Below are 25,546 nucleotides of genomic sequence, written 5' to 3'. Positions count from 1 at the left end.
GGTACCGACTTAAAAAAAAAGAATATTATTTATGTACTAATTTGTGGGCTAAGCCTATTCTTTTAAAGACTTGATGGTTTCACTAACAATTTGACCTTTGAAAATAACTTGGGACCAAAACAGATTTAGGTCTCAAGATTAAAAAAAATGATATAATTTAGATATCGACTTATGCATTAAAACAATTTATTTTATATTAATTTTTAAAAAACCACCTCACCCTCTAGTTAAACACAAGACTTAAAGGGAAAAGGATCAAAAAGAAAAGAAGCCAGATTAGTTAGTTACCATTTTTAAAAGTTAAGTGACAATAAATTTTAAATATAGTTGGATGACATATAGTGTAATTTACCAAACAATTTTTTAAGGATAAAATTGGAAACAATGGTATACCTTATTAAAAACCTTTGCATTAAGTTTATTCTTCTCGAGTGCTCCATTGAAAACTGAAAATTTCCTAAAATTTCCTAATAGCAGCACTAATTATAAACGAGGCTTGATCAATTCCTATCTTTGAAGATCGTTAATGTTGTTCTTGAATCTTCGATAGCTGGTGAAGTAAGAAGTAAATATCATAGAGGGAAAAAAGAAAAAAACAGAGAAAAAAAATTGAACAAATGCATTACTGGGTTCGAGCTTTTGCTTCTGATTTCTCTGGAACTCCTCCCCAGCCTCGAAGGTAACGCTAAATCTATATGTTTGTAAATTGTTTACGTTGTAGAAGATTTGTCTGACTGATTCTTGCATGGTTTCTTAGTGGTCACACCGCTGTTCCAATCGGAAAATCCAAGATCGTTGTGTTTGGTGGTCTTCTCGACAAGAAATTCCTTAGTGACATCACTGTTTATGACATCGGTACTTTTTTTTTTGGTTGTTCTTTGGTATTTGGTGAAAGTTGTTTTTTCCTTTTTAATTTTCTTCACGGTTGTTCTGGTTTTTCACTGTTTCGTTCATCTGGATTGTAACTTAAATTTTATCGAGGCATGAGAAAATGCATTCGTTAGCTCATATTAAGAATCTATAGTCAAATTTGTGTGATTTCATAGTTGGTTTTTCAACTCTATGAAAGCCAATAGCTATGTGCATTCAATATTGCGATGAAATAGCTGATATATGTTTAATTTTTTAATTGAATAAAGCGGTTTAAATCCTTGGAAGCTGATGCAGTTATTCAGTGAATAGTGTTAGATCGGAATTTTCATTTATATTTATATATAGTGAAGTAATTGTCAAAGAGAATGATCATGGTCATTGAGATGAAATTAACGCTTATCTTTGTGTTCGTACTAGCGATGAAACAACTGGAGCTAGCTTGTGTATTTTTTATCCAGGAGACAAGTGCTTGGGGTTTTATAAGGATTGAGTGCTTGTGTATTTTTCAGAGCTTGGGGTTTTTGAAGCTCAGTGGGAGTTATGCTTACAGGTGCCAAAGGAAATTACTTGGGGGATGTATTGCTCATATGAACTAGGAATGTATAATTTATGGTGTGTTCAGAATGCCACTTAGTAATTGGACTTGGGTCTAATTGCTTGTAATTAAACATGTGTGGCATGTTTGGGTAACCATTTTAATTAGTAGGTCCTAGTGAATTGAGTATAACCAGAGCACTCCAGTTACACTGTTCAATTCTTATAGAAGATTGAGAATTGGAGGAAATACTAGGGTAATTAGCCATGATGACTTCCAACCTTCTTCTTTTAGATTCTTTATTCCTTTTTAAGATGTAATTACTCTCTGCAAGATAAACACATTTATGGAATTAGAATTCATTGTAACCACAAGGCACTGTCCTAATAATTACACTTTTTTACAATTACCTTATGGTGTCCAAACATACCCTTGTCTGGATTTAATGGTAAAAGAGACACTATTGATGCAGATAGGAGTGATGATGTTTAAGTGATATTCATCATACCATTAGCTGTAGAGTAAGTAGCTAGTCAAGTGAAGCTCATTCTAGAGAATTGTGAGATTTATTATTATTGGTGTTTGTGCTTTAATATGCCTAGCCCTCTTTAAGAATAATAATTGTATTGTTTTGACGTTTTTCATCATTGCTGTATTTTGGATATAACAAGTAAACCTCGTACATCTGCAAATTCTGACTTGTACTGTATTTTTTCCTTAATGCTGTAGAAAACAAACTATGGTTTCAGCCAGAATGTACTGGAAATGGGTCAGATGGACAAGTTGGTCCCAGCCCACGAGCATTTCATGTTGCTGTTGCAATTGATTGTCATATGTTTATCTTTGGTGGTCGTTCTGGTAACAGAAGGTTTGTAAGCATCAAGTGTTCCTAAAAGTCTATTTGTTTTATTACTCAAATCATTTGTAAACACATGCTATTGATTATGATATTAATATCCAGGTTAGGCGACTTTTGGGTCCTAGACACTGGTAAGGTTCTGTTTCTGTTATCTTGTGGTGTAAGCTTCTTGAACCTTATGTTTAACCCATTTAAATAATTGGATATATTTATTACAGATATATGGCAATGGTCAGAGTTAACAAGTTTCGGTGACCTTCCTTCATCACGGGATTTCTCTGCTGCTTCAGCTATTGGAAATCAAAAAATTGTTATGTATGTTAACTTGGAATTTCAATCATGTAGATCATTTGTTTGTGTAAGTATATTTTCAAGCAGTAGTGAATTGAGTGCAGGTATGGTGGTTGGGATGGTAAAAAGTGGTTGTCAGATGTATATATCTTGGACACAAGTAACTTCTTTGCTCTGGAATTTATTTGTTTTCCTCCTCCACTAAATTACTTATTCCTACTTAGTAAGACGACTTGCTAAGTATGAAGAGGATGTCCTTGAACAGTATCGCTCGAATGGATGGAGCTATCAGTTACTGGATCACTACCACCACCTAGATGCGGCCACACAGCTACTATGGTTGAGAAAAGGTTGCTTGTCTTTGGTGGCAGAGGTGAAGTGTTCATATAGCAGTCGCATTGTAACTGAGTTTCCATGATCATTAATCTTTCGACCATCTGGAAACCATTTTTCATAGAATAATTATTGGAGAATTATTGTTTATGTTAGAAGCAAGATGGCATTTTATGTCTTCTTGATGATATCTATCTTTGATACTTGTTTACTAGGAGCATGCTTGGTTTTGAAAAATGTTCTTGTTTCAGTTAATTGAGCTGACACGAGCACTTTCTAAACTTTGGCAGGTGGTGGTGGGCCAATCATGAGTGATTTATGGGCTTTGAAGGGTCTTATTGAAGAAGGTTTGTATTTGGATTTCCTTTCCATTTTAGTTGTGCAGATAGACTCTATTTCTTTAAAATCATTGAACTGTAATTTCCTCACTGATGCTTATATTATTCTTGAATTTTGGCTTTTAAAATTTAAAAGAGTTTGTATCTAATGATATCTGTATAATTTCTGTCCTTCAATGAGTTAGTTCCGTTTGAAAGATGTTTGTAGCACTATGAAATGATTTCTTAGTAGTGCTCTTGCAGAAGATAAAACCAGCTTTCTAGTGTTGTCCAAATCCAAATATTTAATGGCGCAATAGCATGAATCCTGATATTGATTCTATGGATACTTGCAACTTTCTCTTCCATGTTAATGATAGTATGGATGATACATTTTCATGTAATTGTTTTTCCTTGGATAATTTTATACAGGCAATTGTACTACATGTTTGCTTCATTTTGCCTAGACAAAGCTAGGAGATGTATAATTCAATGGACCAACCTATTGTTAATTATTAATTAAAATTTTTATTAGAGACATCCTTTCTTTGCTTTATCTCGACCTTTATTTGTCTTTAATATAAGCCAATGATGTTTGCTCTTTTGTTGCATTTAGAATAAATATTGTTTCTGATTTTAGATTGTTATAATGAATTATTAAGTTAATTTATGTTGCCTTTCTTGTGGAAGGAAGAGAACGAAACACCCGGATGGACCCAATTGAAGCTTCCAGGTCAATCGCCTTCTCCCCGTTGTGGACATACGGTCACATCCGGAGGGCACTATGTAATGTCATCTCTAAATTCCTCACTGATTTAGCTGTGCATCTTAATCTTGCAGAACTAAACACCGCTGAAGATGCAAAATTAGCTTGTTAATTCATATGCCTCCATCTCTTATTCAGGAATAGAACATATAAGAAAATTATTTTTTTGCATTTTTTCCTGTAAGTTATGACTGAAATATTGAATAAATAGGACTGCTTTTATGTTATTTATATAATATTTCTTTTTTGGGATAAGTCTTCAGGGTGAGCATGAACCTCAAATATCCAGCTTAACGTATAGCTCTTGCATCTACATTTAAATCATAGCTTAATTTCAAATGGAATGTTAGGCATCAAACTATCAACATACACAGAAAAAATGACTGATTGAGATGAGAGTGTCATAGTGGATGTGTGGGCCTATAAAGAACTATGATACAGTAGCTATTACTATTATGCTATTTTATTATTTTATTTTATCTATTGATTATTAGACATGAGTGGATGGCTAGGATTATAAGTTACCTTTAGGGTTTAAATCAAGGAAGTCAGTACCGCACTGGTGGACGCACCGTTTTTCTATTGGAACTGGTGCGTACCGGTACCGGTCTGTTTTGGTGTACCATTTCTGATTTATTGATATTTTTTAATTTTTTTTAACATATATAAAAATATTTACAAATACCAAAAGAATTATATAAATTAAATTTCAAATATAAAATATTCTTGCACCAACTAATGCACAATGTTCTAGTAAAATTTTTTATTATTTATTACCATAACGACAAAAAGTTAGAAAATTTATAGTTTTTAATATTATTCATGCACAAGACAGTGCACAATGTTCCAGCCGGTGCGACCGGAATAAGGCAGAGCGAGCCAGTGTGACCGGTATGGATCAAAGTTTTAACAAATGCAGAAAAAGGAGTTGGTTGAACTGGTTTATTACTAGAATGGTGTGCACCAGCCGGAACTAGTGTGGAACCGACTACACTGTTTTAAATCTAGGGTTAGGACTAAACTTCTTTTGTAATCTTAGAGTAAATAAGCAGTAAAATAGATTTGCAGGCAACCTTTTTTTTTAATTAATAGATTTAAAAAACTAATGATTTTTATAACTCTACATTTTCATGAGTTCTAACTTCTATCTTGATTTTCAGCCTTAATTTTATTGATTGTTGATGTTTTATTCCCTAAATCAGACCAATATAAACTAGGAATGACTACATAAAGATAAAGGTGTGGATTGCATACATTGAGGACAAAATCAGAGAATTCAAGGTGATCTGGGCATTTGAAGAAAACATATGCAAATTCTCCCAAGAGAATTAATTTAATGGAGAATATCTATTTCAAGAGAGGAATTGGAAGACCAAAGAGGAAATGAATGAAAACTATAAACTGACCTTTTACTGAGCTGACTGAAGGGCTTAATAAGTGATCCTTACAGTCAACTGTATATGGTGGGAAAAGATTTAGTTTGTTGTTATATACAATATTGAGACTTGCTTTCCTAATAAGATCACAAACTACTGATTTGGAATCTTAATCTTCTATCCATGCCATCTTAGTAATTTTCTCTTTTAAAAAGATTTTATGTTTAATATTAATAGTAAAAAAGATTTTATGTTTAATATTAATAGTATCCGCATGTGTCTCTGAAGTTTTCGGAGAACAAAAGTTCAAGGATTGAGTATCGTTGTCATTGTTATGCCAAGTATGGTTATTCTAATTCTAATGCGAAGGTTCCCTTCTTTTACATTCTGGCTTATTTTTCTCCCCTTCCTTGCAGCTCTTGCTATTTGGAGGACATGGAACTGGTGGTTGGCTAAGTCGCTATGATATTTACTATAATGATTGTATTGTTTTGGACAGATGTGAGTATATTTTTTTGGTTTTCTCCAACTCATTGCACTTTGCATCTTGATCTTGGTTGTTTTCCTTATTCTTTCTGGTTTCTTCTAATCTATGTGTTTTGAACAAATTGGTGGTAAGAGTTAAGTACATCAATCTTTTGTACCATGGTGGCGTCAGTGGTGCTGTTCTTACACCTTTACATGCTGGACCAATACAAAAGAGTAAAACAAAACAAAACAAGACAAAACAAAATGGAAGTGTGAAAGACATAAAGATGGAACTATATAGTTATATGTTTAGATAGAAAATTGTTGAGCACGTCAACCCTTTGGTTTCCTCTTTGATCAAATAAAATAATGGGCTTGAATCAGTTATTGGTTAAACATATAAAGATTTTTGGTGTGATACTGAATTTTGGATGCAAGAATGTTTATGATTAATATCACAGCTTTCCATAACTTAACTCTACAAACAAGAGATAACCTTGCATTCTTTATTAGGAGGTCTATTGAATCCTATTGTAGTATTTATTTTCTACCAGCGCTGCATCAGTTGCTTCAATACTCTATTGTTTTGTTGATATGCTCAGCAATTATCTTTATTGTTTTACTATGTGTTGTTTTACAAAATCTTTATCCCTGTCCTTACTCATGCCTAGTGATTTATGTACTTTATGTGGTTGACTATTGGTTTAATTGCACCAAAACTAGTGTCTGCTCAGTGGAAGCGCCTACCTATTGGAAATGACCCCCCTGCTGCTCGAGCATACCATTCTTTGACTCACATAGGTTCTCGCTATTTGTTATTTGGCGGTTTTGATGGCAAATTAACTTATGGGGATATATGGTGGTTGGTTCCTGAAGGTACTAAATCTACTTTCAGCTAGTATAATTGTGCATCATTTAACTACTCTTAAATGACAGATAGTGTTGCAACTTGATTCCACTCAAGGAGAAAATTAGATAGGACATGGACTTCCGTATTACAGCAAGAAGTGGTCCATAATTTCTTCAGAACGTGCATTCACTTGTTTCTTTAAATTGCCCTCCAGTTTCATTCACAATTTTACAATTTTTAAATGCTTTTGGCTTACAGGGGACCCAATTGCAAAGCGGTTTATTGAGTCCCCACCAAAAAATATTCCTGATAATAAGTGCATGGCTGCAGAAAGTATCCAATCTTCTTTCAAGGTATTGATGCAAAATAATTTTGTACCTTTTAGAAAAGGAATCACCAGTTGGTCTTTCAGTTCATGTGTTGGTTTTATTCAGACAAGCATACCCAGGAAAAACAGAAGCAAAAAAACAAGAGAAAGAGTAGAACCATAGAGCTATAAATGCTGCATACTTTTTTTCTTCAGAAAGATAAAGTCTAAAAGTACACCATCTTCACCAACTACAAGACTTAATAGTCTTACTTAAACTTACACAAAATCTGCTGACATAACAAGTACAGGCTAAACCAGCAATTAGGTAGCCACTCATTCAACATCATGGCCTTTTCTTGTTGAAGATTCAATTGGAATACCTTGTCTTCTGAGGTCATCTTTAACTCGCATCCTGTTTAACATATATATAATAGCTTGAGTTGGATGAGCAATCAAGTCATTTTGTTTAGAAAGTAAATATTCATAGTTGAATAAAGATCATGTATATTGATGTAGTTGTTTTTAGAGAAGTTATTATCGGAATCACCGTGGAAGTATTGCTGGTACATTTCTACTAGGTTTGAAACTTTAAAGAAATTATTGCCAACTCAATAGATTAATGAAGTTCGTAAGCTTAATAGTTTGTTCAGTGTCCTAAACATAGTTTGCTTACAAACAGAAGTTTTTATTCACCTTTGGGGTAATTTCCGTTGATGTCACTGCACCTAGTGTTGTTTCAACGGTATCTGATGATTTCCATTTCTTATAACAGGAAAGCCGAAGAGAAAATGATACAATTTCAGAATTGCAAAGAGCGTTAGGAATTTCAGATTCACTCTCGAGTCCTTTGCTTCAGATAATAGATGAGTCTGAAGACAAAGAATTCATTGAACTAGGATCAAGGTTGATTGGAGAAAGAGTTCCTAGTAACAACCAGGGTTTGCTCAATCAGGTATGCCTTAATATTTGAATGTTTTCTTTTTGTGCATTTTCCGGTAATGATATTTCCAATGGTGGAATAAATAGACAGTTGAGTTGCTTCGTGATCGCTAGTGGTTTCTTTTTGTGTATTTTTCGGTAATAATATGTCCAATGGTGTAATAAATAGACAATTGAGTTGCTTCGTGATCATTGGCGGAGATCTACGCCAAGTTCAATACCACTGAAGGAGCTTGGACCTTTGCTTCGTGACTATCAACGACTGATTTCGCGTCATCATTTGTAAGGCTAACCAATTTTTTCTTCTTATTTCTCTAAGTCCTAGTTTAATTTTCAACTTAGCTTGTTTGATGATTTAGGGTTTCTTTTTTCGTTTTCTTTGTGTTTAGTCTTCTCGATTTTCTTTTATAAAATTATTAGCAACCAATTATATTGCAGATAGTCTGCATTGAGTAATATGTTAGAATGTGTTCAAATCATAGACAAGAACACAAAGCGAAAAAAAATGGGAAGGTGATTATTATGAAAATGCAAAACATTTGGAATAGTGAAAAAGCGAGTTTCTCTAATGCTATGTCAAACAGGAAATAAGAGTAAATAAATTAGGGTTTGGAGGTTTAAGATGGATAGACTAAAGAAGATTGATGTGGAGGAAATGTTAACCTTGGGTGGCTTAGTGAAATTAGAGGAATTTTGAAGCTGCCAAGTGATATAATATAAAGCCAAGATTCTTAGTAGCATATCTTAAGAAATCTTCCATGATTTACACACAGACATATATGAAGAATTTTGAGAGATTGATTGAAATGAATTCTCATATGTTAAAACCCAAGGTTGTTGCATTTGAAAAGAGGTATAAATATAATGGTTGTAATCAAATAGAACCCTACAAGTTAGCCTAAGAATCTGTTAAGATTAGGTGTGCATAAGAGGTTAACTAGATTGTGCTAAGCTATCGACAAGATTGGTCAATACACCCCTTGAAGTTGGTGCTTGGATATCACACATTCCCACCTTTGCATATCTAAGTATGATAAAATCTGGTGTTAGGCCCTTTAGTGATCATGTTTGCTAGCTGCTTGGAAAACATAAAATAAGTTCAAGGCACTGTGAGAGAACTTTTCTTTTATTAAGTGTTGACCAATCTTCCCATTGCAAGAGAAAAAAAGTGTCGACCAATCTTTATGTGCTTTTATTGATCATGTTGTTCTAGGTTTTGGGCTATACTTCTGGTAGCTTTGTTGTAACAATACATGGATAGTTTATCTTTTCCAAACATTTAGTTCTTCCAATTCTTTTTGCAGTTATAGAAGCTCAAAAACACCTTGAGCCGTAGCTTTATACTCTACTTCATCACTTGATTGAGCAACTAGAATATGTTGCTTGTTTCTCCATGTGACTAGGTTTCCTTCCACAAGTTGACAAGATTTTGATTGGGTCGTAACACATGTATCCCTTTTGATTCTAAGCATAGCAAACAAAAGCATATTTTTTAGCACAAGTGATATAGGAATGCGCGCGGACCAAGATCGAGTCGTCAAGTCACGGGAAACTCCTACGAAAGCTCTAAACAATTAGATCTGAAACGAAACAAAAAATTAAAAGATTAGAACTTTGAATTTTCAGATCTGAAATAAAATTCCCAAATCAGCAAAGAATCAAATTGAGAATAGAAATAAGTGTTAATAAGGGTTCTTGAAACCCTAAAGGAGATTGCGATTCTGTCCAATTGAACACCAAGATAGTTTTCCCCAAATTTCGACAATCTAATTTCACCCAAAAAAAAGTATGGATGAATCGGCAAGAACCCTAAAAATTGGGAATTTTTGGCTAATTCTTTAAGATAGAAAAAGGCTGGAAACACAATAAGAACAGCAAATAAATTAAATAAAGATTCGGCACAAGCAGAAATAAAGAAAGAATTGACAGCAAGAAATTAAAAGATAAGTCCTAAGAAGCCTTGAAATCCCGAAAGATCTCACAACTCCCTTAAAACGGCTCTAATCTCCCCTCCAAAGAATATCAATGCCAAGAAGAAGGTTGAAGATGGCTCCCACAATCAAAAGATTGTTAAAACAACTTCTAAAGAAAACCCAAGAGAGAATTCTTGGAGAAAAACTCAAAGAGAATTCTACACTTAAACAAATCTGAAATTTTTGATATATTTGAGAAGTGAATAACAAGGTGGCTGGCCAAGCCTTTATATAGGCCTTTCAAGTGTTTTTCTAATCTAATTAGAAAACTAAAAACAAAAAAACTCCTAATTACTTTAATATTTAAATGGAAATTTGGCCAAGGATTTTTAATTGGGCCTCTTGGACTGAATATTTACATAAAAATTTAAACTAAGTACTAAAAAAAAATTTACGAATTGGGCCACTTTGACAATTTGGCCTGATTTTCAATTAAGTATGGGTGGGCTTCTTGATTGGGTTTGGGTTTGGCCTTTGTGACTCGTATCATTCCCCCCTTCCTCAAAAAGATTTGTCCTCGAATCTGAAAAATCAAATGGACTCGACTTTCCTCGATTGAATGAGACTAATGGCAATTGAATCCACTGAAAAGAATAGCCATGAGTTAGTAAATAGCAACGCAAACAAACTTGTAGCCCAATCATAAGCATAACAAAACAAGTATAACGCATGCAAATTGACAGATTCAGATTACCATGCAAACAAGCTAATTTACTCGCCAATGCCTCGTTAAATATTTGAAACAAAGATGGACATGTTTTAAAGCATTCAGTCGTCTCAAATTGTTTCCACAAACCTTGAATAAATTGCAATTAAATCAAATGGTAAACATAATCGTCACAAGCAGGTATTTGAAAAGATTCACACGGTTCACAGAGTTGCACAATCATACCATGCATTAATCGACGGTCTATAGATTCACTCACACATGCATTATCAAAAACAAGAATCTTTTTATCAACCATCAAAACAGATAGATCATCAATAAATAAAATAGGACAGTCAAGCACATTTCGATCTAAATGTTTTACAAAAATTAAATCATCAACACGATCTCTGTCACTATTCGAGGAGTACAGAAGTGTTTCAAAAGTTTCAAGCATCTTACCTTTATTAGCAGAAGAATAAGGGTCGATTTTACCTTTTCCACTTAAAACAAACCTTCGCTCATCGGGGGCATAGTGTAGTCGAAGCTCCGTTGTTGAGTTAACCTTTGTCCAATGGAACTCAAACTTCATGTACAACCACATAAACTGTTCAAGGCACGAATATAAATTAAAAACAAATTTGGCAAATTTCGTTATCTTATTCACCAAAACAGATTTGCACCAATTCGAGAATTTTACACAAGGCAAATTAAGAGAATAACAACTCATGCTTCCTTTCGTAATGACTTTATCAACCACAATCGAAGAGTAACAATTAATCAGAACAAAATGAAGGGATCTTTTAAGAACTAAGTCACCTAAAGTTTTATCAATAATTTTCAAATCTGCACGGGACTCAGTGGCTAAAATTTCCTTACCTCGCTTACCTTCGGGCTCATGTAGTGTGATTTCATCTTCAACCTTGCCTATGTTGATCGTATGAAAGCGTCTTTCATCGGAAAGGTATTAAAGTTGAAAGTTATCTTTCGGTATTTTGGGAACCTGAAAAGTAGCAACAGAAGAAAAGTTCCTATCTTGGTTAGTGGAAACATTTCTCACTACTCTTTCCTCGTCTTTTTCATTTGTTTCTTCAATTTTTTTTTCAATTTTATTGTTTGTTTCACATTCCTTTCCACTTTCAATCTCTTTTTGCTCTTTTTCCTTCTCTTTTTCTTTTTTGATTTCTTTTTGTGTCTTCCTTTCATTACAAGATAGAGATGTTACAAATGAATTAGAACGGAAAGGCTCTCGTTGGGTATGTACGGAATGACTTGTATACGAACAATGATCCCCTTGGAAAACTTCACTCTCGAAACTTGCTTTGCATCGCCTTGAATTCCTCATTGAATGGGAGTCATAGGAATCTCTTTTCAAATCTGCACGGGACTCAGTGGCTAAAATTTCCTTACCTCGCTTACCTTCGGGCTCATGTAGTGTGATTTCATCTTCAACCTTGCCTATGTTGATCGTATGAAAGCGTCTTTCATCGGAAAGGTATTGAAGTTGAAAGTTATCTTTCGATATTTTGGGAACCTGAAAAGTAGCAACAGAAGAAAAATTCTTATCTTGGTTAGTGGAAACATTCCTCACTACCCTTTCCTCGTCTTTTTCATTTGTTTCTTCAATTTTTTTTTCAATTTTATTGTTTGTTTCACATTCCTTTCCACTCTCAATCTCTTTTTGCTCTTTTTCCTTCTCTTTTTCTTTTTTGATTTCTTTTTGTGTCTTCCTTTCATTACAAGATAGAGATGTTACAAATGAATTAGAACGGAAAAGCTATCGTTGGGTATGTACGGAATGACTTGTATATGAACAATGATCCCCTTGGAAAACTTCACTCTCGAAACTTGCTTTGCATCGCCTTGAATTCCTCATTGAATGGGAGTTATAGGAATCTCTTTTCAAATCTGCACGGGACTTAGTGGCTAAAATTTCCTTACCTCGCTTACCTTCGGGCTCATGTAGTGTGATTTCATCTTCAACCTTGCCTATGTTGATCGTATGAAAGCGTCTTTCATCGGAAAGGTATTGAAGTTGAAAGTTATCTTTCGGTATTTTGGGAACCTGAAAAGCAGCAACAGAAGAAAAATTCTTATCTTGGTTAGTGGAAACATTCCTCACTACCCTTTCCTCGTCTTTTTCATTTGTTACTTCAATTTTTTTTTCAATTTTATTGTTTGTTTCACATTCCTTTCCACTTTCAATCTCTTTTTGCTTTTTTTCCTTCTCTTTTTCTTTTTTGATTTCTTGTTGTGTCTTCCTTTCATTACAAGATAGAGATGTTACAAATGAATTAGAACGGAAAGGCTATCGTTGGGTATGTACGAAATGACTTGTATACGAACAATGATCCCCTTGGAAAACTTCACTCTCGAAACTTGCTTTGCATCGCCTTGAATTCCTCATTGAATGGGAGTTATAGGAATCTCTTTTCGAATATTCGTTGGATGTTCGTCTTCTTGGCACTCTCATTTTTGCCCTTTCACTTGAATTAAGTTGTCCTCGTTGGACTCTTTGCTCCACCCGCATCTCATTGATAGTAGCACTCAATATTCGAAGTATGGCAGCCCGTTCGTCTAACTGTTGTTGGATCATTTTAAGTTTATCATGGACATTATTATGGTCATTATCACATTGACCAATCCTAGACATTTTCAAAAATCTGTAAAATAAACACTCAACACTCAAAAGGGAAAGTAAGCAAACCTTACCGTTAATCACTCAAAAGAAAATCAAATTCTCAATGAGGTAGAATTCAATCTTGTGAGTTCTTTAGTAAAGTCTCTATCAATCAATTAGAAAGTGTATGAACCGAAACTACCAAAGAATCCTAATTTGCAATAGGATGCCAAAAACTGACGAGATACCAATTGATTCGTGTTGCACCGAGTAAGGATTGTGCACACGTTTAAATCCTACTGACACAAGAAACAAGAAGGTGTTAGATATTGTAAAGGGAGAATAAAAGCAAACAAATGAAAACCTACAGCTAAGAATCAATAAAAATTGTTGAAATTGAAAAACTCGAAAAACTGCGGAGTAACTTTACAACTTCGTTCGAGGTGTTCCCGATATCAAAAAATCACGAAATTAAATCTGGAATGTCCTTAAATATTGAATTTTTGATCTGGAAAGTTTGGGCACCAAATTCAACCCGCTGAATATTTTTTTAAATTTTTATTGGATTTCATCTTTTTTCAATTTTTTGACTTTTTCGACTGATTTTTTTGCGGAAAATATTTTTTTATATTCAATAACAGTGCCACAAATATGTATGTAAAATTTCAGATCAATCAGAAAACGTTTACCCCCTCAAATGAATTTTTTTTGAAAATTTTTCTGGGTAAAATTGCTGTTTGTGTTTTAAAAAATTGAGATTAGTTTAGAAATCAACCAAGAACACCCAAAACGCCTAAAATTTGATACCAAATGATATAGGAATGCGCGCGGACCAAGATCGAGTCGTCAAGTCACGGGAAACTCCTACGAAAGCTCTAAACAATCAGATCTGAAACGAAACAGAAAATTAAAAGATTAAAACTTTGAATTTCCAGATCTGAAATAAAATCCCCAAATCAGCAAAGAATCAAATTGAGAATAGAAATAAGTGTTATTAAGGGTTCTTGAAACCCTAAAGGAGATTGCAATTCTGCCTAATTGAACACCAAGATAGTTTTACCCAAATTTCACCCAAAAAAGAGTATGTATGAATCGGCAAGAACCCTAAAAATTGGGGATTTTTGGCTGATTCTTTAAAATAGAAAAAGGCTGGAAACACAATAAGAACAGTAAATAAATTAGATAAAGATTCGGCACAAGTAGAAATAAAGAAAGAATTGACAGCAAGAAATTAAAAGATAAGTCTTAAGAAGCTTTGAAATCCCGAAAGATCTCACAACTCCCTTAAAACGGCTCTAATCTCCCCTCCAAAGAATATCAATGCCAAGAAGAAGGTTGAAGAAGGCTCCCACAATTAAAAGATTGTTAAAACAGCTTCTAAAGAAAATTCAAGAGAGAATTCTTGGAGAAAAACTCAAAGAGAATTCTACACTTAAACAAATCTGAAATTTTTGATATATTTGAGAAGTGAATAACAAGGTGGCTGGCCAAGCCTTTATATAGGCCTTTCAAGTGTTTTTCTAATCTAATTAGAAATCTAAAAACAAAAAACTCTTAAGTACTTTAATATTTAAATGGAAATTTGGCCAAAAGCTTTTAATTGGGCCTCTTGGACTGAATATTTACATAAAAATTTAAACTAAGTATTAAAAAAAAAATTTACGAATTGGGCCACTTTGACAATTTGGCTGATTTTCAATTAAGTATGGGTGGGCTTCTTGATTGGGCTTGGGTTGGGCCTTTGTGACTCGTATCAATAAGGCTCAAGTTTACTCTGATTATGATCATGAATATGAACAAATGCACTAAAACCAAACACTTTCAAAGATAGATCAATGGTCAACCTAGAAGTAGAAAAAAATGTTTTGAACATGCCGCAAAATGTTTTAAAACCTTTAACATGAGAAGACATCTTATCAATAAAGTAAGTGGCAGTCTGATGAAATTAGAGATGAATACTCTAATGTATTGAGGATAATACTTTCACAAAGTATATATTTCTTAGAAATATGTACAACTATATATACATGTAGGATTTAACAACTAAGGAAATAATATTTCTTAATTAGAATCTCTAAAAAATATCAGTTGTAATCTCTAAAGGTACTATTTAATAATATCAAAGATTCTCAATATCAAAGATTCTCAACACTCCTCAAGTTGGTGCATAGATGTCTCACATGCCTAACTTGCAAAGAAGATTATGATAATTCTTACAGTTGAACCCTTTAGTAAAAACATCAGCTAACTGTTTTTTCGAATGCTAGGTAAGATAGACTTAAGGCACCACCGGCTACTTTTTCCTTTATAAAATGACGATCTATTTCGATGTGTTTGGTTCTATTGTGTTGTATTGGATTTTGAGGTATTCTGATGGCCACATTGTTGTCACAGTACAAGGTTGATCCATTTTTGTTTAACAACTTCAGCTCTTCCAATACTTTTTGTAGCCATAAAAGCTCACAAACTCCTTGAGCCATGGCCTTATACTCGGCCTCTGCCCTTGATCGAGCCACAACACTTTGTTTCTTGCTCTTCCAAGTGATTAAGTTTCCTTCCACAAGAGTGCAATAACCCTTTCTAGACCTTGTGTCATCAAGAGAACCAGCCCAATCTGGATCTGTAAATATTTCTATCTTGAGATGACTATATTTTGAGAAGAGAATACCTTTACCCGGTGCAGACTTCAAATAACACAAAATTTGCAATGGTGTCTGCATATGAGTTTTGTGAGGATCATGCATAAACTGGCTTACCAAACTAACAGCATAGGCTATATTAGGCCGAGTATGAGTTAGATAAATCAAACGCCCGACGAGCCTTTGATATCTCCCTTTATCCACCGTTTCGTCGATCCCTGCTTGTAACTTGTGATTACTCTCAATAGGTGATTTGGTTGGTTTGTGACCTAACATGTCAGTCTCTGTCAGAAAATCTAAGACATACTTTTTTGGGAAATAAAAATTCCCTCTTTCGATCTGGTCACTTCTATTTCGAGGAAATATTGTAACTTTCCCAAGTCTTTGATTTTGAATTCTTGAGTCAATTGTTTCTTAAGTCGGGCCATTTCTTTCTTGTTATCTCCTGTCATAATTATGTCATCAACATAAACTTTAAGGAGTAATCTTATCCTTGTGATGTTTTTATAAAGAGGGTATGATCAACATTATTTTGTTGATAGCCAAACGACACTATAACCTTACTAAATCTGTCAAATCAGGCTCTGGGAGATTGCTTTAGTCAATATAGGGCATTTTTTAGTCTACATACCTTCCCTTGAATTTTTTTATCCTCGAATCCTGAAGGAACTTTCATATACACTTCTTCTTCCAGGTCTCCACGTAAGAAGGCATTCTTTACATTAAACTGCTGAAAGTCCTAGTCGAGATTTGCTGCACACGATAAAAGGATCCTAATCGTGTTCAATTTAGCAACAGGAGCAAATGTTTCTTGATAATCTACTCCATATGTCTGAGTGAATCCTTGCGCTACTAATCTGATTTTGAGTCTTTTAATTTAAACCATCAGCCTTATACTTAGATAATACTTTCTAGATGACAGATGATAACATTTGTAACCCTTCTGTGTGGGAGAATATCCAATGAAAACACACTTGACTGCTCGAGGATCCAGTTTGCTCTCATGTCGAAGATGAACGAAACAAATACAACCAAAGACCTTCGAGGAAACTGTGTAATCTGTCTTACCGTGTAAGGTTTCTATGAGACTTTTAAAATCAATGACTCTAAGAGGCATCCGATTAAATAAGCTGCAACTAAAATCGCATCCCCCAATAAGGTTTTGGGAGATTCATAGTGGACATAAGTGATCTAGCCACCTCCAAAAGATGCTGATTTTTTCTTTCGGCAACACCATTTTGAGCAATTGTACCTGGACAATTGGTCTAATGCAAAATCCCATATGATTCCAAATAATCATTAAAGTTATACTCGGTTCCATTACTAGTTCGCAAAATCTTAACCTTAGCATCAAACTGAGCAGTAATCAATTTATGAAAAGAACGAAAACTTAAGAAAACATCACTTTTAGACTTTAATAAAAATACCCATGTCATCTGAGTGCAACAATCAATAAAAGTAACAAGCCAACGATTATCAAATAAAGAAGTAAGGTGAGTAGGGCCCCAAACACCTGAATGGATAATCTCAAAGGAACAGTACTTCTATTATTACGCAAAAGATAACTGTTTCTTGTATGCTTAGCAAACTCATAGGCATCACAACCTAAAGAGTCTAATTGAGTTTTTGAAAACAAATTAGGAAACATTTTAGCAAGAACAGTAAATGATGGATGTCCTAACCGCCTATGCCATTGAATAATCTCCTGGTTGACATCTTTATTGTCTCTAAATAATGCTTAAGACATATTGGACAATCGACCCAGAAGATATAAGCCATCACACAATCTACTACTGCCAATCGTCTTCCCTGTCTGGGGGTCTTGAAAAACACAGTGATCGGGAAAGGATTCAAGTTTACAATTTAAGACTTTAGTGGTACTAACAGATAAAAGGTTAACTGGGAATTAAGGGACATGAATGACAGAGGATAAAGTGATATTGGGAGTACAAACAATAGAACCTGTTCTAGAGATGGTAAGGGAGCCATCGACTAGTCGCACACCATCTTTAGATGGACAAGTAGTATAGTTAAATAAGCTTTTGGTTGATCCTGTCATATGTCTATTTGCATTGGAATTAATAATCTGATAAGTAGATGGAGCATTTAAAACAGTACTTGAGTTTGCATGATTAGACTTGGGAATCTAGATAGAATCCAATTGAGACAAGATGCGCCGAAGATGTCGAATCTCGTCCGAGGTAAAACTTCCAGCATAAGTGGACTTATCCTTTGTTGTCACAGAGTTTGAAAAATATGTCAGAAGCCTAGAATTACCTCTTCGTTTTCCACCACGACCTCGAGTGGGGCGACCATGCAACTTCCAGCATGAATCTTTAGTGTGCCGAGACTTTCCACAGTAGTCACACGTCAAGTGATCCTTGGCAGATTTATCACTTGATAGACTATCATGGTTAGCAATGAGGCTAGCTTTCTCTAAAGGTGGATTATAGAGCATAACAACATGATGACTCTCCTCTTGTTGTACATAAGAGTATGTCACATGGAGAGAAGGGAACGGAGTCTTGTCAAGAACTTGAACCCGAATCTGATCATACTCAATATTTAACCCAGCCAAGAAACAAATAACATGCTCCTTTTTCACCATCTTCTGAAATTTGTCGGCATCCTTGGCACAATTCGCTTGTAAATCTTGATAAAAATCAAGTTCCTGCAGAACCCACTTAATTCAACAAAATATTGAGAAATTGTTAGCTCATTCTGTTTTGTATCATGGACCTTATTACGAATCTAAAAAATTTGCGCATCATTCCCAACACGAGAGTAGGTGAGAGCAGCAACATTCCAAATCTTTTTTACAGTATCAAGCAGCAAATAGGTTTTGGAAATATGGGTTTGCATAGAGTTGATAAACGATGCCATAACAAGAGGGTTCGTTGAATCCCACTGACTAAAGGTTGAATCAGTGAGTTCAGGTTCTAACGATTTATCGATTATATATCATTGCAAGCCACGATCCTTGATAAACAACAAGCAAGACCTTGACTAAGTAAGGTAATTATGTCCATCAAGCTTCACAGGGCTAATTTGCAATGAGGGATTATCGGTTGGAATCACGAGCTTCTTGTTTGTAGACATAATGCTGGAAAAAACAACTAAGCCCCTCAAAAAAATCTGCTTGCACAATTAGAATAAAAAACCACTCAATAAAAAAAACACTAAATAGATCCCTACGGAAAAAACTTAGCCAAAACACATCACCACTTAGAGGAGAATGATCGGAAGAGAGCAGAGAGCACAGCAACGGTGTTAGAAAAATCACAGCGGCAGCAGGTGGAGTTGCTGTTTTGTAAACATCAAGGCTCTAGTTGCTTCTATAAGATGCCTATTTTTTTTCTCTTAGCTACCCCATTTTGTTGGTTTGTATTAGTAAAGAACTTTGGTGCCCTATTCCCTTGGAATTGAAAAAACTGCCGAGTTGATCATTAGAAAACTCTTGACCATTATCACTCCAAAATATTTGCATCTACTCACAAAATTGTGTCTTAACCATAATATTGATAGCTTCAAATATATGCTTTACTTCACCTTTGTCTTTCAATAGTACACCCAACTTAGTCTAGTGCAATCATCTATGAAACTCACAAATCACCTTTTTCCTTTTACGATTGCTACCTTAGAAGGTCCCCATACATTGTTACGGATTAACTTAAAAAGGGTTTTGCGGCATGGTAGTTTTATGAAGAAAAAGATGAATGTATACTTCTTTTCAGTTTGCATACCTTGTTCTTGATGGTCTTTGCTTCAAAGCCTCGTGGAACCATCATGTATACTTCTTCAACTAGACCTCCATTCAGAAAAGGATTCTTAAAATTAAGTTGATAAAAGGGCCAATCAAGGTTTGCTTCCAAGGAGAAGAGGATTCTAATTGTATTAATTTTTGCAATAGTAGCAAATAGCTATTGGTAGTAAATTCCTTAGGACTAAGTGAATTTTTTATTACAAGCTTGACCTTGAATTTGTCCATTGTTCAATCTTCTTTTTATTTTACTCTAAAGACCCATTTGCATCCTATTGTATTCTTGTCTAGTGGCAAATATGTAATCTTCTAGGTTTCATTCTTTTCAAATGTTTGAATTTCTTCATTCATATTTTTTCTCCGTTCTGGTTCCTTTAGGGTCTCGTAGGCATTTTTGAAATTGTAATCCTGTCGAGTTAGTCACCAATACTTGTTACAATAGCTACGAAAAGGAAGGAAATAAAGAAAATCCTAACATTAGCCTAAGATTATAGCTCCTATCATTTAGCTTCTGATTGAAGTAATTGCAGATTCCATACAGCTAATAAATTGCACTCGGTAACAAAACCCAACTACAGTCATCACCTAAGCAAGAAAAAGAACTCTTAAATTCACATTTCTGTCAGCAAGTACTGGTGCAAACTTTTATCGGTTTCGGTTTCTTAAATCAAATGTTAAGAGTTGGGAAGGGGTTACGGATAGTTTTAGGCTTTGTATAAAAAATAAAACACTGATAACCGACCACATAAACTGAAATGATATTTCCCTGACTGTATTGAGCTGAACTTCACTGAATTTTGTAGGTTACTTGGGTTTTTTCAGTTATCAGCAATTAATGCTAACCCCTAACACCCACACATGTTTAACATGGAATTCAAAATTTTTTTGAACATGTTAAATTATTTCACAGAAACATTTTTTTTTTCCAAAATTTTAGCTAATCTACAAAATTTTTGTATGAAAATCTCAAATAGTTAAGATTAAACTTAGAAACTGTATTGAATCTTTTGGATGTTTAACAAATTTGAATAAGAGGTATTAGTTTGAAATATCTTCAATGTGAGCCAATCTGGTAGTGATTGCTGTAATTAGGGCAATAACTCGGTTAAAGCGGGTAAATCATTTTATGTTGTGGGGCAATTTAATGATGGGGCAAATGTGATGAAATTTTTGCTTTGGTTTTTCATTTTTCCACTTTTTTCAAGTTTTTGGTGATTTTTGATTGTCAAATGGCAGAGCAAATAGTGGATCTGATTTTCAGTCTATTGATTCATGGTTATCGGGAAAAGAAGCTTACAAGTTTTATCACTTGAAAAATGTTTCTCAGGTATGATTTACATAGATGCACATCCAGTATATTAGTTCTTGTTTATGACTGCCCACAATAAGGGAAATGAAAATTGTGTTTGTTAACGATCCTTAGCTAGTAAAATAAGGACATTATTTGCCTGCATAGAGTTTATCATAGTACATGCAATGATTAGTCTTGAAAATTTTGAAATTATCAGAGGCATGGTTTAAAGTATGTGAATGGTTGATGGATCAAAAGCATTATATTACATTTTATCGTCTAAACATTAGCCTAGCCTTGAACATGGGTCGTAATAAAATGCTCAGTCGCTTACTTCTGTAATAACTGTTTGTTATTGGGAATTACTTTAAACTTCTCTCATATGTGGTGTGTTTGTCATCCTCTATCCTGCGTTTATTTACTGCATCACCTCTCCTCATTTCTTCTGATTTCTGTGTTCTCGTATTTTCAGCTACGGATGAATGATGTTCCGAAACTGCTTGCTGAATACAAAAAGATTCTACCTGAGCAAAACGCATCTGGCCCGAGAGCTGGATTTGAGGAACAAGTTTTGTGAAAAAGATAAGTTTGATATAAGGCAAACAAAATAGAAATGAATGTTATTAGGGTTTCAAGTTTCATTTCTGTGGATATCACTTCGATTTTATGTTAATGTGACAAGTTTTAACTTGAACAAGATATGTTTTATTAAACCATAAAAATAATAACACATTTAAATATGAATGGTGCATGCTTTAGATTCGTTTGTGTTTAAGATTCTGACGTAAATTATATTATTTATATTTACATGATTGATAGAGGAAAAGAAATTGCGATGCATACTTGTTAATTGGGTTTACTATTCTATCTTAAAATCATAATAGACAAGAATTGTGTGGAACCAGAAACATTTTTCGATATTTGTTTTTTGTTTTTTACAGAAGTATTTGGTCAATGACAATTAGAAAATAAATTCTGTCTTCCCTTTTTAAATGGTAAATTCTAGAAAACAGTTCTTTAGGAGCCTGATTTTCTAAATCAATACTAGTAAATATGATGGAGTAATATATAATCTATAACGTAATTAATAAAATGTTGAATTTAAAATTAACAAACTAACGATCATATGATAATAAATATTGTTCAACACCTAAATAATTCTTTTTATGTGAATGTAAAAAATAATGTTATTGAATAGCCAAATACTATTTTCTCCTTCATGATTGAATTGCCATTGCAAATGGCCGAATGTCATATATATATCAAACGGCCAAAATGTTATTCAAAGGCATTTTGACGGTTGACTGTTAGGAAGTTGATATTCTATTTTCTTTTTCTAAAATTGGTTTACGTCATAAGCAAGGAAGTCAAAATTTATTCTCTTTTTTTTAATATTTTTTTCTTTATCCCATTGCTTAAAGGAAGTTTTCCTGCTTATATTGGTTGACAGCTAAAAGGCAGTTTAACTTTTCTCTGATTCAAAATTCAAACAGTTGCTTAATTATGGTTTACTATTTGGAACGTGGCTCACTCATACATAATGGGCACAATATTTATTGATTAATATAAAGAATCAACAATTTATTTCTCTGCAAATTGCATACAACTAAATCGATCGTAGAACCGGTAAGCACAACTCAATTCATCCTAAAAAAAAATTCAAATTTCGAATTATTCAAATTAAATTAATTAAATCAGTTAATTTTTTTTTCAAATTCGTATAATTTAAATAAATCAAATATTAATTTATATTATTTTAAATTTTAAATTTATATTGTATTAACCCAATTCTTTTACCCTATTCCCCCGGTCGGCAAGCCCCACAATTTTCTCAAAATTTCCCAAATCAAACCCTTAATCCATTCAGACCCCCAAATTCATGCTTCTCCTTCAAAAATTCCTAAATTAAATCCCCCGCTTCTTAAAAAATCTTTATATTAAACCCTTCAATCTTCTTATTCTTCTTCATTTGTTCATTCAAACCTTCTAAATTAAAATCTCTTATCTCCATTCTTCTTCTTCATCAGTTCATCGAACTTTTTTAGGATGGGCAAATCCCTCACAATCTCCGCTCGCTCCGTAAGTGGTGTTCCTTCTGGCCGGCGCCGCTCCGTTCTCTTCAGTCTTATCCTATACTTTTTTGCATCTCCCAGGTTTGTCCCGAGATAACTGTTGCTGTATATATGATTGTGGGATTAAAGTAATCGAGAAAAAAATATTACTGCTGCTACATATTTTAGGTTATAAGTTAATTTTTTTAATATAAAAATATAGCGGTTGTTGTTGCATATATTACTGTGAGATTAAATTAAAATATTACTGCTGCTGCATATTTTTGGGTTATGAGTGTTTTTTTTTAATTTACTATTTAAAACACTATTAATAAAATGCCATCTTAAAAGCAATCATAGCACTCGATTCTATGGTTAATTGGTTATATTGAAACAGGGAAATGGTTTACGTAGTTGGCGTTTGAATTGAATGGAATTGGAAAAATAGAACAACACTTCAATGGAAAGTTCTCATTTGATTTTCTTCTTAGGAACAGAATATAACAGTAAGATATGGAATGTTTTATTTATTTGTTTGATTGATAGAGACATGCAATGTTTCCAGCAACACATCGTTTCAATTCGGCTGACTCAATTGTGTGGAGAATCAAGAATTTGGGTTGGTTTAGTTTTTTTTTTTTTTTGTATTTTTGACTTTTGCTTATATTTTTTTATTATAATCTTATTGTGTTGTTGTTCACTTGGACTCATGTTGTTTACTTGAACTAATGTTATGTTGCTTTTATTTGTGCACTAACAATTTTTCATTTTATGATTATATTTAAAAACTTTAAAGAAAAATATTTTTTTAAAAAATACATTAAAAATAAAAAAATTATTTTTTTAATTTAACTCGAACAAATATATTCGATTTAATTCGATTCAATTCAATTCAAATTTCATCTAACTCGATCTGATTCGAGAAAATTTCAAATCGAGTTAGGATGATAAAATAAGATTCGAAAACTCGATTAACTCGAAAATTTTTCATTCGATTCGATTCGACTGATTGCTCATCCCTATTCATGATATCAAGAGTTGTCTATTAAAAACTATTAGCTATATATAATAGCTAGAAAATTAAAGTAGAGTAAGTATACAACATTCTAGATTCATTTAGTCACATTACAAGTTTCTCATGATCTATTTCAAATCAATAATACAATAAATTTTTTTGTTAAAAAAAACAATAAAATTTTATATTCAAAATTGTGCTTATAAAATATTGTATGATTGTCTTGTTATTTGTATGAGAAATGATTGCTTTATGTTCATCTGCTATAATGTTATATCTGTACAATGAATTTTGATGGATTAGTATGATAAATAGAGAATATATATGATCACCTTTAAACTTGTTCATGTTGTAGTTCTTTGAACGATCACTTTTAAAAGTTGTGAATTCTCTAAGTATCATACCGAAATTGTACGATAGAAGAGTCATTCTTTTTGTCTATATCTTTAATCAAATCTCTTCATTAAGCATGCTCAAAGGTAGTCATATTTTGCTTGTTGTTTGTTGGTTTATGTGTTTGTTTGAGGACAAGCAAAGACTTAAGTGTGGGAGAATTTGATCTGCCATAATTTAATATGGTAAATTACGTTCTTTTCGATACTTAAAAAGCTTGTAATCGAGCATTTTTATGTCATTTTAGTAGCTTTATGAATTATATATTAGTTATACGTAATTAAATAAAACAAGCCTTTTTATGATGTTTATCGACCAATTAGGCCAACTTGAGCCTAATGAAGTTTTAACGAGTTGATGTAGTGGGGCAAGAAACGACTTGAACCAAATAGAAAAAGAGCTAGTGGATTGCCTAGAAAGTCGGGACATGGAGAACATAAAGTCGCAACATTGACGCTACATACACACTTAGAAGGATTTTCGAGCAACATCGACAAGACAAGCAGACCGTTACCAAGGTCACGACATTGGAAGCTAAAGTCACAACATTCAACACTTGAAGTCACGACATCCATGACAGTAGCGAAAGATGAAAGTCAATTACAAGGTTGCAGCAAAGTCACGACATTGAGGAGTAAAGTTGTGATACTCAAGTCCCTCTTCAAAGACTCGAGCAAACTGCCTAGAAAGTCGCAACATTGGACATGTGATGACTCGACATTGAGGCTCGATGGACTTAAAATATGCAAAAGTGTTTCCATCTGCACAATCAATTTTTACTCGTAATTCAGGGCATAGTCGCCCTAATTAGGTCAAACATCATTAGTTCTATAAATGTTAACTCTTAAGCTTAATTAAAAGGAGGCTTTTGAAAATTCATAGTAGCTTAGTAATTAGGCTTTTGAAGATAGAGTAGTTAATCTAACTTAAGGATTGAAATTAGTTAATTGGATCAAATTGAATGAACTTAAAACCCTAGAATTGATGACTTTAGGTAGTAATCTAGGTAAATGAGACCAAAAGGAGATTTTACCTGGAATCAATTCAATTGTCCCATTTAGATTCATCATGTCGAAAGATAAATGGACTAAATTGATTAATTGGTAGAACTATAGGTAGAAATGTATTAATTAGATCAATTAATAATTAATCAGTAAAAAACATTGAGTCTAGATTAATTACAATCATGGAAATTGGTCAATTCCTATTTGTCATTCTTGATCGATTTATTTCTAGTTTTA

The 25,546-nt window shown here is 33.5% G+C and overlaps 2 protein-coding genes across 3 annotated transcripts; both read left to right on the top strand.

Annotated features, from left to right (window-relative positions):
- The first annotated feature begins 396 nt into the window (after positions 1 to 396).
- On the top strand, positions 397 to 21,586 carry LOC107945737 (protein GLUTELIN PRECURSOR ACCUMULATION 3). Of its 2 annotated transcripts, XM_016879842.2 has the most exons (16): positions 397 to 679; positions 758 to 855; positions 2,138 to 2,276; positions 2,370 to 2,398; positions 2,486 to 2,582; positions 2,663 to 2,718; positions 2,824 to 2,931; positions 3,182 to 3,238; positions 3,903 to 3,994; positions 5,767 to 5,851; positions 6,542 to 6,694; positions 6,927 to 7,021; positions 7,751 to 7,930; positions 8,087 to 8,199; positions 20,792 to 20,882; positions 21,319 to 21,586. In XM_016879842.2, exons 1-16 carry the CDS (start codon positions 618 to 620, stop codon positions 21,421 to 21,423), a joined length of 1,560 nt encoding a protein of 519 aa, XP_016735331.2. In that variant the 5' UTR covers positions 397 to 617; the 3' UTR covers positions 21,424 to 21,586. The 2 variants fall into 2 exon arrangements, 1 of the variants encoding a protein (XP_016735331.2); XR_005922082.1 differs by lacking the exon at positions 8,087 to 8,199.
- Positions 21,587 to 22,627: 1,041 nt separating this feature from the next.
- LOC107945736 (uncharacterized) lies at positions 22,628 to 25,180 on the top strand. The gene is made up of 3 exons (XM_016879841.2): positions 22,628 to 22,999; positions 23,444 to 23,516; positions 24,669 to 25,180. The coding sequence occupies exons 1-3, from the start codon at positions 22,893 to 22,895 to the stop codon at positions 25,089 to 25,091; spliced, it is 603 nt and encodes a 200-aa protein (XP_016735330.1). The 5' UTR covers positions 22,628 to 22,892; the 3' UTR covers positions 25,092 to 25,180.
- Positions 25,181 to 25,546: the final 366 nt, after the last annotated feature.

This window comes from Gossypium hirsutum, chromosome D12 (assembly GCF_007990345.1).
Source record: "Gossypium hirsutum isolate 1008001.06 chromosome D12, Gossypium_hirsutum_v2.1, whole genome shotgun sequence".
In the NCBI taxonomy this organism is placed as follows: Eukaryota; Viridiplantae; Streptophyta; class Magnoliopsida; order Malvales; family Malvaceae; genus Gossypium; species Gossypium hirsutum.
The sequence above is the reverse complement of the archived record's forward strand: the minus strand, read 5'-3'. Positions and strand labels throughout refer to the sequence as shown.

Excerpts from the sequence above, each read along its gene's own strand:
- LOC107945737 (XM_016879842.2), top strand. The coding sequence starts at position 618 with ATGCATTACTGGGTTCGAGCTTTTGCTTCTGATTTCTCTGGAACTCCT. Across the intron at positions 3,239-3,902 it reads GAAGGGTCTTATTGAAGAAG|AGAACGAAACACCCGGATGG; the intron begins GTTTGTATTTGG and ends TGTGGAAGGAAG. Across the intron at positions 8,200-20,791 it reads CTGATTTCGCGTCATCATTT|AGCAAATAGTGGATCTGATT; the intron begins GTAAGGCTAACC and ends GTCAAATGGCAG.
- LOC107945736 (XM_016879841.2), top strand. The coding sequence starts at position 22,893 with ATGGGCAAATCCCTCACAATCTCCGCTCGCTCCGTAAGTGGTGTTCCT. Across the intron at positions 23,000-23,443 it reads TACTTTTTTGCATCTCCCAG|AGACATGCAATGTTTCCAGC; the intron begins GTTTGTCCCGAG and ends TTTGATTGATAG. Across the intron at positions 23,517-24,668 it reads GTGGAGAATCAAGAATTTGG|TGGGGCAAGAAACGACTTGA; the intron begins GTTGGTTTAGTT and ends GAGTTGATGTAG.